We start from the raw sequence: 13,821 nt of genomic DNA, 5'->3' as shown, positions 1-13,821 counted from the left end.
TATTCAAATCATCTTGTAAAATTATATTCATATCGCAATAGATATTGCAAAAAAATTATCACAATGTCGGTTTTTTCCAATATCATGCTGCCCTGATTTTTTCATAATTGAGCAGCCCTACAATATATTATTTAAACAATGAAGTAAATCTATTCCCAGTGATGGGTTGTGGCTGAAAGGGCATCCGCTGTGTAAAACATACGCTGGATAAGTTGACGGTTCATTCTGTTGTGGCGACCCCTGATTAATAAAGGGACCAAGCTGAAAAGAAAATGAATGAATGAAGTAAATTTAATTGTGTTCAGATCATTTCCAGCTATTTATAACATGGTTTATTGTGAAAAAAAATATTAAATGTATAAAATACAGCAAAGATTAAATCATTTTCAAAGCACGATTGACTGAAATGTTGGATTATGAACTCATCATGCAGAATTTTCATCAAAACGTAGAGAAAAACACCTCAGATGTTATGAGGAAGAAGAACTGAATGAGAAACAGTCTGTAAAACTATGGATCATGACAGATGTGCCTTTCCAACAGCTGTGGCTGAGGATTCCTTACATGTTACACTGAAAAAACTTGGCAGTATTTCAACAAAATCTATGTGCCGATGTATTGTGGTGTGTTGCTGACCTTGCAGCCTGTCAGCAGCACAATATATTATTACTGAATTGCTCACAACATCATGACAACTGACTGTTCACTCACTCAGTGCTTATTTGGTATATTATCAGTGCTGATGTAGTTTCAACCAGATTTTTAACAGCAGTCTCATATTTGAAAAATGTACAGTAGTGGAATAATTTTCAGAATTAAGTCCTGAGATTATTTAAAAATATTAGTATAAAGTCTAATATTACAATTAAATAGTTGTAGCAGTGCTACTTATAATCCTTAATTATAATGATAGCCCATATTCCAGACTGTGTGCTCTACAACATACACAATAAATCTTTTCTTGAAGCTTTCCGTGCCAATGACACATTTTTGTGATGGATTTGTTTACACATCATGTGTGGCCATTTTTGACTAGTCAAACCATCTTTGCAACAGATTTTCTTGTTTGAAGCAGAACTCCACCTCAGCGGTTTGGTTTGGTGTCGGAGGCGGTTACAGGTCACAGGATATCTGATTTATTTGCCCTGAGAGGCAACAGATGACAGAGAAGGCCGAGTTGTCATTTAGCTCTGTTTCATCTGTTTAAATTTGTGATGACAGGAATGCAGGGCAGGTTTTATCGTGGTTCACGCTGTTGTTATTGCGCCACGGGCTAATCCACCCGAGAGACAGTCAGCGAGGAGTCACCCAGTCTACTGATGCCATGACATAAAAATGCCTGAAAGCAGCGAAGTGAAGCTCTTCCCGTCAGCTCAGGCATGAGATCAAATATAATTAAATCCCACCGCCTCGGTTCTTATGCTTGATGTCTAAATCTGTATTGACTCCAGCACTCAGGAAACCAGCGCTCTCATCAGGGGTTGAATAAAACATGCAGATATTTAGTGTTCGTGCACACATCTGCCCCATTGTTTTTCAAATAAAGCCTTTTTGCATTAAGCCTATTATGGATTTGCTTGTCATAACTGAATCTTTCAGCACATAATCCAGGTTACCTGCCGTACTCGTTTTACTGTTGTGTTGTCAATCATGTGTCCATGGTGTCAAGTAGCCAAGTAGCTTTCATTGCTGTTATCATAGTTTTTAACTGACAGCATGAATAGAGTGAGAACCTCCTCCTCCATATTAGGTTTTGTCACTCAGTGTGTGGATTTGTGTATGACTTATCAGGGATGAGACCATAATAAAGAGGATTTTCAAGAGACCATTATTAGGAGACAATTTTATTCAGTGTTACTTGCCAGTGTATATTTATATAGTATGTGCGACGTGTTTAATGCTAATCTCATCATCAGAACAGTCTGCATATGCTAAACTTTTTTCGCACATGTATTTTTGATTTTTAATGAATTTGTTTGTCCACAAGGTGATGACACTGATAACGCCTCGTCTCTAAATCTGAAAAAGAACCCATTGATAAGCACATTGATGAGCACATGTGTGTGGGCTTCCAAAGATATCCACAACTATATTTCAGACTGACAAAGATAATTTAATCAGCAGATGATCCACTTCAGAAATGAGGCTTTTGACTTTGTCTTTCACATTACATGACACATTGCAGACATGTACTTCAGAAATGTTTTTGCCAGAGAAAAGACTAGATGTCTGTAGTGTGGGAGATTTAAACTGTGGACAAGAGCACATTACAAATCGCATTTTATTAGTGATATTGGGAAAAGAAAGATGACATTTTTTCCTTGTTTTCTGTGGTTAAAGGTTTTAAAATCAATGTTGTAATTAGGCTCAGATACGTTCATATCCTAAGTTGGTAAGACTTTATTTTGATGGTTCCTATTGCACATTTTGTTGACTAAAAGTTGACTACATGCAACTACATGCCACAACTACAACTACATGCCAATTACTTTTCATTTGAGTAGTAGACTGTCTGCTTAATATCTGCCGATACTGCTCCTTTAACAGATATTTAACTGAATATAAAAAAACTTTGATTATGTCAACTTACCCTAACCATAACCCTAACCCCAACCTAACAGTCTACTTATAATCTATTGAAAAATAGTTGACATGTAGAGACAATGTAACTTAAAATCAGCAAAATGCGTAGTAGGGACCATCAAAATAAAGTGATACCAAAACTTTCATTTCTCTGCATATGCACACACACACACACAGTTGTAGTCAGATTTATTAGCCCCCCTTTGATTTTTTTTCTTTACCACGATCACTTCCCAAATGATGTTTAACAGAGCAGGGAAATTTTCACAGTTTGTCTGATAATATTTTTTCTTCTGGAGAAAGTCTTATTTGTTTTATTTCGGCTAGAATTAAAGCAGTTTTATTTTTTAAAAAACATTTTAAAGTCAAAATTATTAGCCCCTTTAAGCTTTATCTTTTTTTAGATAGACTACAGAACAAACCATCGTTATACAATTACTTGCCTAATTACTCTAACCTGCCTAATTAACCTAGTTAAGCCTTTAAATGTCACTTTAGGCTGTATAGAAGTGTCTTGAAAAATATCTTGTAAAATATTATTTACTGTCATCATGGCAAAGATAAAATAAATCAGTTATTAGAAATGAGTTATTTAAACTATTATGTTTAGAAATGTGTTGAAAAAAATCTGCTCTCCGTTACACAGAAATTGGGGACAAATAAAAACGGGAGGCTAATAATTCTGACTTCAACTGTATAAATATCAGTTATCTGATTCCAGATGGATGAGAGTGATGAATAGTGATGGATAAACTTTTGGGTAAAATCCAAAAGTAAAATAGAAATAAAAGGTTTTCAACAATTTGGATAGGGGTCTTTCGTTATTTTTCTGTGAGATTTTGAAACCCGTCGTCCCCACTAAAATATGGCTGTTCATGGCAGCATGCCGTTAGTGGTTTTTCTTGTTTAAAACTTGGTAAGGATCATATTACACATGACATACTGCCTTTTATAAATGGCATTTCGAGACATATTTGGACTGAATGAGATTAATGCCATGATGCAATCTGAGATGCAAACACAAACAGCTGCTATCACATTACAGCTCTTATTAAAAGCTGCTCTTTCTGACCTTCCCTAAATTTTATAGCTGATTTTTGATACTACAGGTATTTGCTCTCTCCATCTGTCTATTCCTACTTTTTCAATGAGTAGTAATGCTTTTGCCAAGTATTGGTTATTTTGCTAAATAACATATGCAAACATATTCAATTGACATATTTTAATTATGATTTATTATAATAATTGTAAGAATTAATTTTGTTATAATTTCATTATTAACACTAAGAGTTTTCTTAGTTTAATATATACATATTTTTTTATTTATTGTTATTATTTTTATCTTCTTAGGGAAACAATTGGCCATTTGATTTCTCTTAACTGGATGTTTAATGTAAAGAGATCAATAGCATTATTTTTAACATGAGTTAGATAAATGACAGGATGAAAACGATCCACCTGCCGTTATTTTGGTAGGTAAATTTAAGCAGTACACTATAATAGATGAAAGGTCAATGATCAGTGATACCAAGTTCATATTTAGAGCTTTGACAAGTATTGGTTACACTGCAATCTGAGCTTCAACCTAATAAAGATTTCAGAATGCAATTAGGACACACCATCTTACATGTGTTTTGAACAGCAGTGTATGTTACATGTGTCTCTGAAAATAAGTGGCTTATTTGTTGACTGGCACGTAGATATCCAAAGTGCAAAACTTTTGAATTTTAATATTTGGCTTTGTGCAAGTAAAAATTAGGGATGTCCCAATCAGGCTTTTTTGCCATCAAGTCATTTGATTTTGAGTATATACCGATACCGAAACCCAATCCGAAACTTTTATATTAAAATAAAAAAATAATAAAGTAGAGTAAAGAAACAGATCCAGAAGGCACCTTATTTTTTATTCAATTCACTTTATTTTAACATTCAACAATCCTGTTCACAAACAGAGCACTTGTGTGAGGTAGCTTGAACAATCAAGTAATAAATAACATCAATTCGTTACTTTTGGACTTTAGTGCAACAGTAAATATAAAAAAAAAATCTAATATAAAAACAAATAGCACCTCAACTTAAAATACCCAGCAGGCAATCCCAAGTTTACATATCTCACAGTTTGATATGGCAATGTTGTCGTCATCAACTTTATAATACCTCCAGACCGCAGACATACTCGCACTTTCCACTTCAAGCTGCTTCCGTGTTCTATTTTTCCGGCTCTTAACCAATAAAGTGATGTCATGCCGCACACGTTGCTGTTTCTGTGTGAAGTCAAGAAAGAGGTTTAACTCTTGGTGGCATAACTATTGGTGTGTAATAAAATAATGAGAATATATATATATATATATATATATATATATATATATATATATATATATATATATATATATATATATATATATATATATATATATATACACACACACACATATATATATATTTGAGTCCTGATTGGGAGGTAATGTCCAATTCCGATGGAGTCTGAAATCGCGTGAATGGGCCCAATTACCAATCACATGATCGGATCTGGACATCCCTAGTAAAAATGGTTCCTTGTTCTAAAATAAGACCGATCTGACCAATCTGTCTTCATTTTCCTACATTTTCTTCTATTGAACTTGATTTTTTACCCCATGCAGTTACATCAATGGAAAGAATTTAATTGATCGTGCTTCAAAAAATGTCCTTTAAACGCTCCAAATGACTTGAAAAGTAGTCCATCCATATCAGTCTATATCAGTTTAAACCACACGACAGCTTTGTGTAAGGAAAGGTGAATGAACAAAGCAATGGTTCACCAAAGCCAGTCTTAAATTAATACTTTGATTCACGTATTAAATAGACCAGAAGTGAAAAAAAGCCATTTATAATGCTACAAAAGACTGCTGTTCTTATGTATGCAATCATGCAATTTCAGTATTGATAATAAAATTGCCAAGTATTGGTATGAATCAACTGCTGGTATTGACATTAGGAAAAACTTTGTAAAGTTTGTAAAAAATTTTCCAGTTCTTACTGTTTAGAGAGATCTTTCAATAGTCATAAAATGCAAAATATTCTCAAGGCTAAAGATTTCCCTTCCAGAGTGACGTTCCACATCATTTCCATCGCAAGCTCAAATATCAACTTGATGATAGTAAGAAAATGAAAACTTTACTCAAAATCGTCTCGACTTCACTATGTGTCCGGAACACATTAAAAAGCAATAGACGAAAGGTAGTCTCCCGCTGAGAGTGAATTCGTGCCAGGACTGTTGTCCCCTGTAGGCCTGGCCTGAGACCAGAGGTCGCTGGCCTTCCCAGTGTCCCCCGGACCCCGCCATCATCAATCATAACCTGTCAAATACCAAATCGTTTGTCGCGAGCCCCTCTGTGTAGTGAGATGGCCGTATCTTTTTTCACATCAAAATGGCTGCCTGTGCCTCACAGCTCAACACAAACAGTCCTGTGTTTAACTCCGCTCGTGGAGGAATGTAGATGATATTCGCTGCTCCCCCAGAGAGCTTTATATAGAGAGAAGTATTTATGACCAGCTGTTTAAGACCTGTAAATGAAACGTGCACTGCAAATTATGCCTCTGTCAGAATGGAGATATCATATGATACCAGGAAAGTTTGGCGAAACATGCACCGTTGCTTTATGGAGGCTGGATGAAAACCTTCTTTGTTCGACACAGGCTCCACTGCGGTTGTCTCATTATATGAAGAGAAATGAGATTTAAACAACTGATGTAAATCACTTAATTGTGTCCTTTTCTTTAAAGTTGCCTTCTGAAGAATAAATACGTCCATCGAGGAAGAGACTTGGAGTGATGGGCTCATTTACGACCCCTAATCTTTAAGCAATAGAACAATGCGAGTGTTATTGCCCATTGTAAACTGATAAATTCCCACTTTGATTCATGATTCCCACAGGGAAGCAACAATAAATTGATCACATCTAAGGGCAGCATCAGCACTTTCTTTTGAATAAATCAATATTTGACGCTTTCATAGTTACCTGAAATACTAATGAAGAGAATGAAAGGCCAAGAACGGCTCTGAGTTTCTCCCATATTTTCCGTTCTAAGAAACGAAGTTAGGCTTAATAACACTTGCAAAGCACAACTTCTGCTCAGACAGTAAAAACATCACGAACGAAACTATGAATTTTGATGCTGCTTATTTACTATAATGCACCGATTCACATCGTGCTGCTATTAATTTACATAAATACTCTAAATGGGTTTCTTTGACTGTGTCTCGCTGTTTGTTCATCATCATGTATAAAACATTCTTCATTAGGCTCAATACTAGAGGTAGACAGTATTTAAAAATGGCATGTAATGATTGTCTTCTTTGGTGCAGTTCAAAGTATATAATGTAGATTTATTTATTGCACCTTCATGTATTCTGATTGATTTTTATAATAATAAAATGCAAGTAATATGATTAATTATTTTATGTCAAATTCAGTTTTGAGGCATTTTTTTGCTTAGTATTTAAACTTTATACACCCTTCTCAACGCAGATACAAGATTTAAAATGGAAGGCATGTAGACAAACCAGTATACTCACTTCTTAGAAAGAATAGGCCGCCTTTATTTTAAGACTCTTTAATTACTATGTACAAAAACTTTTATTTTTCATTTCATACAATGCACCTATTGTGCTCATGTTGATAATACAACATTTTGAGCATTGTGCCTTATAATATTCAGGACTGGTTTTACTCATTTGTCAGCTTGAAATGTTCATTCATTCATTCATTTTCCTTCGGTCTAGTACCTTTATTCATCAGGGGTCACCACAGCAGAATAAACCGCCAAGTATTCCAACATATGTTTTACACAGCGGATGCCCTTCCAGTTGCAACCCAGTACTGGGAAACACCCATACACTCTCACATTCACACTCATACACTACGGCCAATTTAGTTTATCCAATTTACCTATTGCGCATGTATTTGGACTATAATCCTGACTCTACATTGCATGTCCAGCGATGTGACAATTGGATAATCGCACATCGCGATATCAATGTTTAATCGATATATTGCGCAGCCCTATTAGAAATACTTTTGTGTTTTGTACTTTCAATAAAATAACAATGTTATATTGAACTATACACACATTTAGAAAAAGGCAGGGTATTATAGTTTTATGGGTTTTATTTTAACGTATTTTATTATTTTAAATGTTTAATCTCAGTAGCGGTTAAACTTTCCCATTTTACAAAACCTTTCCCTAACTTTTCATGTCATTTGCAGCAAAATGGTTGTGCAGTACAGTAAATCCATTATCCCTAACCCTTTTTTAATAAAAGACCAATGTAAAGACATCTAATATAAAATGTAACTTGAAGAATTGCGTCTATTAAACGTCACTTTGGATAAAAGCATCTGTCTATTGAATGAATGCATTGTAAAACTACCCATTGTTCGTAACAAACACTTATTAGAGGACCTACTCAAGCTTGTTGGTCAGTCCAATTTACCTGTTTTATACACTTGGATAAAGTTTTTTTTATTTCCCAGCATGGTGTTTACAAATTAGCCCTTCATTTCATGCTTGGGAAGAGCAAGCAATGGCAGGCGCACTGTCCGTCTATTATCTGGCTGAGGTGAATGATGAAAACGCAGACTGCTGATGAAGGCACCCACATAGATGATTGGCCCCAACGCCAGCTTATTCCCTTCAGCACATTTTCAATTAAACCTTTTTGGCCAGTGAGCAATTAACAGCGGCCAGCTACGAGACGTGTTTCTCTGCCTTCCACAATCACTCATTGTCATAATGATGCATGGCCAGATCAAATTGTTTGGGATGACAAAAGCTCGTACTGGCCTTTATTCACTGCATCTTATTCAGGGGACCAGAGGAGGTGAATACATCACCTCAGGAAATCGAGCGCTCGTAAATCTTGTTGTAAAGACGCTTATCCTCGTCCAGATTCAGACCAAAGGTGGCTTTTGTGGAGTCAGGTTTTATTTATTGCTTTTGACTCGTTTAGTTAAGGCTTTTGTGCTTGAGAATAAATAATTATTTGTGCATTATTGTGATTTAACTTTGTACATTGTACAAGTGTGAGAAGTGTGTTAGGAGGTAAGGTTTCGTTTGTTGAGGGAAGAGATATATATATATATATATATATATATATATATATATATATATATATATATATATATATATATGTGTGTGTGTGTGTGTGTGTGTGTGTGTGTGTGTGTGTGTGTGTGTGTGTGTGTGGATATATATCGGCCACTTTATTAGGTACACCTTACTAATATCGGGTTGGACCGCCGTTTGCCTTCATAGCGGCCTTAATTCTTTTTGGCATAGATTCAGCAAGTTACTGGAAATATTCCTCAGAGATTTTGGTCCATATTGACATGATAGCATCAGGCAGTTGCTGCAGATTTGTCGGCTGCACATCCATGATGCAAATCTCCTGTTCCACCATATCCCAAAGGTGCTCTATTGGATTGAGATCTGGTGACTGTGGAAGCCATTTGAGTAACGAGTGGTTATTTGAGTTTTGTTGCCTTTGTATCAGTTTGAACCAGTCTCCTCTGGCATCAACAAGGCATTTCCACTCCACAGAACTGCCACTCACTGGATATTTTTTATTTTTTCTGACCATTTTCTGTAAACCTTAGAGATGAAAATCCCAGTAGATCATCAGTTTCTGAAATACTCAGACTGGCACCAGCAACCATTTCTCCATTCTGATGCTCAGTTTGAACTGAAGCAGATTGTCTTGATCATGTCTACATGCCTATATAGTGGCCAGTGTGTGTGTATATGTATAGGTATATATATATATATATATATATATATATATATATATATATATATATATATATATATATATATATATATATATATATATAAATCACCTCTGCATATATATATATATATATATATATATATATATATATATATATATATATATATATATATATATATATATATATATATATATATATATATATGCAGAGGTGATTTCTTTTACAATATTTCCTTTTAATTACTAAAAGGTTTTAAATAAACCATTGAAATATAAAAGTTATTATATATTGGAAAAAAATACATAATAATGCTTTTCTTTATTAATGTCTTTATATGGATTTCAAAATAAATGTATCTTGATTTCAAAATTATCACCTCTTTTTGCGGTATAATCAGAAGTACTGTAAAGGTTTTCTCTATATCCCAGTTAAGCTTTGTGAAATAAAATAGAAAAGCAATCTGTTGGAGATTTTATTTTCAAACCTTGAACTGAAAAATTAAAACAATTGGTCTTACACATTTAACAGGACTAGACACAATTTTGTATTTATTTTAAATAAAATAAAGTATATCTTTATTTCTTGTTCTTCAATACATTTCAGTGAGTTCATATCAGATGTTATTTAATATTTATTCAATGATATATTTCACTGGATTATGAAGAAACATTATTTCAGCTAAATTCTGCCTTTTTTCACAAACATGAAATATAAATACAGTTGGAGTCAAAATTTTTTGGCCTCCTGTGATTTTTCTTTTGTTTAAATATTTCTCAAATGATGTTTAACAGAGCAAGGAAATTTTCACAATATGTCTGATAATATTTTTTCTTCTGGTGAAAGTCTTATTAGTTTTATTTTGGCCAGAATAAAAGCAGTTTTTAATTTTTTAAAAAACATTTTAAGGTCAAAATTAGTATAATTAAAATTATAAGCAATATTTTTGTCTACAGAACAAACCATCGTTATACAATAACTTGCCCAATTACGGTAACTTACCCTAATTAACCTAGTTAGGCGTTTAAATGTCACTTTTATCTGAGTTCTAGTATCTTGAAAAATATCTAGTTAAATATTATTTACTGTCATCATGGCATGCAAATTATTACGTTTAGAAATTAATATTCTGTCTGGGAAACAACAGAAATTGAGGAAAAATATACAGGGGGGATAATAATTCTGACTTCTACTGTACATAAACACACTCAAAACCTCATGCAATAGATGAGAAGATAATGGTCATACTGATTTTATATAATACTGTATCAATATTCATACATGTTATATACATGTGAATTTACTGATTGTGTTTGTATGATGTTGGTGTTGCTGGTTTTCAATGTAAAGTATAAACTCTAAATCAAATCCATTTGGGAACTACCGCTCAGAACCATTTGAAGTTTTTCCAAATCAAGACCCTTGATACGTACTTTTGCCTGGGTGACTTGTGTGGTCAGTTTGAGGAGAAGTTAGAAACATCAATCGATTGTTTTAGACGTTTGTGCTACTTTAGATCTAATGCCAGCATTGTCTCAGAGAGAAGGCAGATAAATCTTTAGTTTTAATAGTGTCTCTTAGTTCACATGCCAGAGAGGCAAAATGAAGCCGTAATTACAAGTCTTAATTGATGTGTTTTTACCTTGATAGACCATAGCTCTGCTCTCCTTGCTCTTTTCAGACTGTGGCTTGGCTTGCTGTTGTTTGCTCTATATTTCTCTGCGTATTGATTGCTATTATGGCAAATCCAATGGGCACAATAGAACTCTATCAGCAAAATACAGGTTAATTATCTTGAGGTCAGGCGGTCTCAGATGCACACAAAGGGCTTATCCTCTTCACACATTACAACCTAACATTAAATCGTGAGCACAAATTATCACCAAGGTTTTTTTTTTCATTCAGCAAATGAACTGGCGAAGGGAAGGAGGGCAGTGTTTAACCATCGACATATGAGATGCAACTTTTGTTCTCTTTTGAAAAAGCTATTTACTCTTTATAGTCCAAACGATTATTTTGTGCTTTATGGCACATATTAGGTCATGATAAATGACATCCAGTTTGAGCGAATAGCCAGAAATTGTTTTGCACAATTGACTTTCTCCTTGTATAAACACAGTCTTTCTCTAGATATAAAGGTTTTTCTCTTCACTGCTGCACAGACAGTGCAGACCTTTGACTGAAGGCAAAAAGTGATATTTTTGCTAAGTGGAGTGGGAAGCTGTCGGACGTTTTACTTATGCCTGACTGATTGGCCTTATAAGCGGCCGAGAGGCCCGTCAATGAGCTTGAGTTAATGGCATTGATTGTGGATATTGTGCTTTTTTCCCCGGCTCCTGCAGGGACTCCAGTGAATCGGATTCCTATCATGGCCAAGCAGGTGTTGGATCTCTACACTCTCTACAAGCTTGTCACAGAAAAAGGCGGCTTAGTGGAAGTCATCAATAAGAAAATATGGCGCGAGATTACCAAAGGCCTGAACCTTCCTACCTCCATCACCAGTGCGGCTTTCACTCTCCGAACACAGTGAGTGAGATAACTTCACACGCCAACAACTTGTTGATAACTGCCAGCTGATTCTTGTCTGTCTTGTCCAATTCAATTATCTGCTTTTAAAATAGAGAGAGTGGAGAGGAGAGCGTTTCCTGCGTGTGTGTGGCAGAAGTAAGACTGAGAGTGTTCGCAGAGATGCATTTATACGCTCTAATAAAAATCTGTTAATTAACAGGTTTCGTATTTCATGATTTACAGTTTTTTTCTGTTTATTTACAGTTGTGAATTGTATTATGGGATGTTGATCTCTGCTCTGTCGACTTATGATGGTAAAGATTCTATAAAAAAAAAAAACTGTGACTATAATTAAAGTTTTAGTGGTTTGAAACAATATATTGTATAATAAATTATATATATATATATATATATATATATATATATATATATATATATATATATATATATATATATATATATATATATATATATATATATAGATATATAAAATCTTTTTTATACCCTTTATTTGCAATATATCACATCAAACTATTACAAATGTCAATAAAAGTCACTTTTTAAAAAACCTTTCAACATCAAAGGTTGTTTGAGGAAAGATCAAGGTCCCACAATGCAATTCAAAAGCATAAATAAATATAAGAAGAAGAAGAAGAAAGAACAAGAATCACAAAATATGGAAAATTTTTAATTTTTGGATATTTTTACAGTTTATAGCAAAACCAAGATCCATGAAAAATACTGCTAATTAAGCACTGTAATCTTAATTTAAATAGAAAAAAAGATTTATTAAAACGTATTATTTAATACAGTAAAGTACTAATGACTTATTTTATTTAACCTAATAAATTTGCATTCATAGTAAAATGATGTAAATCAGTAAGACCCAGTAAGTCTACATAAGACACATTGACAAACTTGATTGCAAAATAGATTGCTGTGAACAATATATTGACTTTTAAAGCTGCTTTTTGCCTATTGAACGCTTTACTCCTCTAACACAATATATAACACAATGTGTTTGTGTATTATCTTTTGAGGGTTCTCTGCAAAGTATTGATTCTCTGCCTTTTAAATGGTTTGGGTTAATTTTAATTTTATTCCAAATCCTGCATGTAACAGATCCAATAAAACAGTAATAATATAAAATACTAGTAGTATATTCAAAAGAAATTTTAAGTATTAAAACTTAATATTTTAAAAGAAATAACGGTAACACTTTATAATACACACTATGAATCATATATTAAGCATTAGAAAATAGTTAAGCATTAACTCTACTTTAATAGAAGTTAGTAGGCAGTTTATAAATACAGCTACAAATGATGTATTCTTGACTTATAAGCACATTTATTATGTGCTTAATAAATATATTTTCATACTTTATTACTTATTAAATATTCATTACTAAATTCAGTACTGCATTCTTTACAAACCAGTTATATTTAAACGTAGTTTGTGGCTTTTAGAATAATTCAGAATGAGTTAGTAAATGATTAATAAACTATTCAAATCAACATTTATATATGATTATTCAGGCATATGGTAATAGTTACTCCGGATGTTAATAAATGCTTTATTAACTCAACTTCATGCAGTTTTGTGACCTAATCTAAAGTGAAGACTATTTATGTTTTATAAATCCCTTATAAATGACAATTAAAGGCTCATTATCAACTGAACAATGAACATTTGCAATCGTATCTAAAAAAATTAATTTCTGTAAACTTTAAACATAGCCGAATAACAGGAGTGTCAAAATACAGCAATGATATATTTAAATTATTTAGCGATGGTTAAACTGTACAGTAATTTCATTTTAGTTAAGATTGCAAAAGTTTAGTTTTCATTTGATAGAATTTCATTTGTGTATTTTTAAATTAATAAAGTCGTTTATTTACCTTTTTCTTGTTAGGGTTAGGGTTATATATATAACTGAGTCTTAAATTGTCATTTATGAGGG

At 33.4% G+C, this 13,821-nt stretch overlaps 1 protein-coding gene across 2 annotated transcripts in view; it reads left to right on the top strand.

The window, feature by feature from the left end:
- The window catches only part of arid3c (AT rich interactive domain 3C (BRIGHT-like)), a 110,210-nt gene that overhangs the window by 74,539 nt on the left and 21,850 nt on the right, over positions 1 to 13,821 (top strand). For both annotated transcript variants that reach the window (XM_056458261.1, XM_056458259.1), the window contains one exon: positions 11,693 to 11,876. In XM_056458261.1, coding sequence (XP_056314236.1) covers positions 11,693 to 11,876 — 184 coding nt within the window. The remainder of the gene's footprint in view (positions 1 to 11,692; positions 11,877 to 13,821) is intronic.

Source organism: Danio aesculapii, chromosome 5 (genome assembly GCF_903798145.1).
Source record: "Danio aesculapii chromosome 5, fDanAes4.1, whole genome shotgun sequence".
Classification (NCBI taxonomy): Eukaryota; Metazoa; Chordata; class Actinopteri; order Cypriniformes; family Danionidae; genus Danio; species Danio aesculapii.
This window is presented reverse-complemented; position numbering and strand designations above follow the sequence as displayed.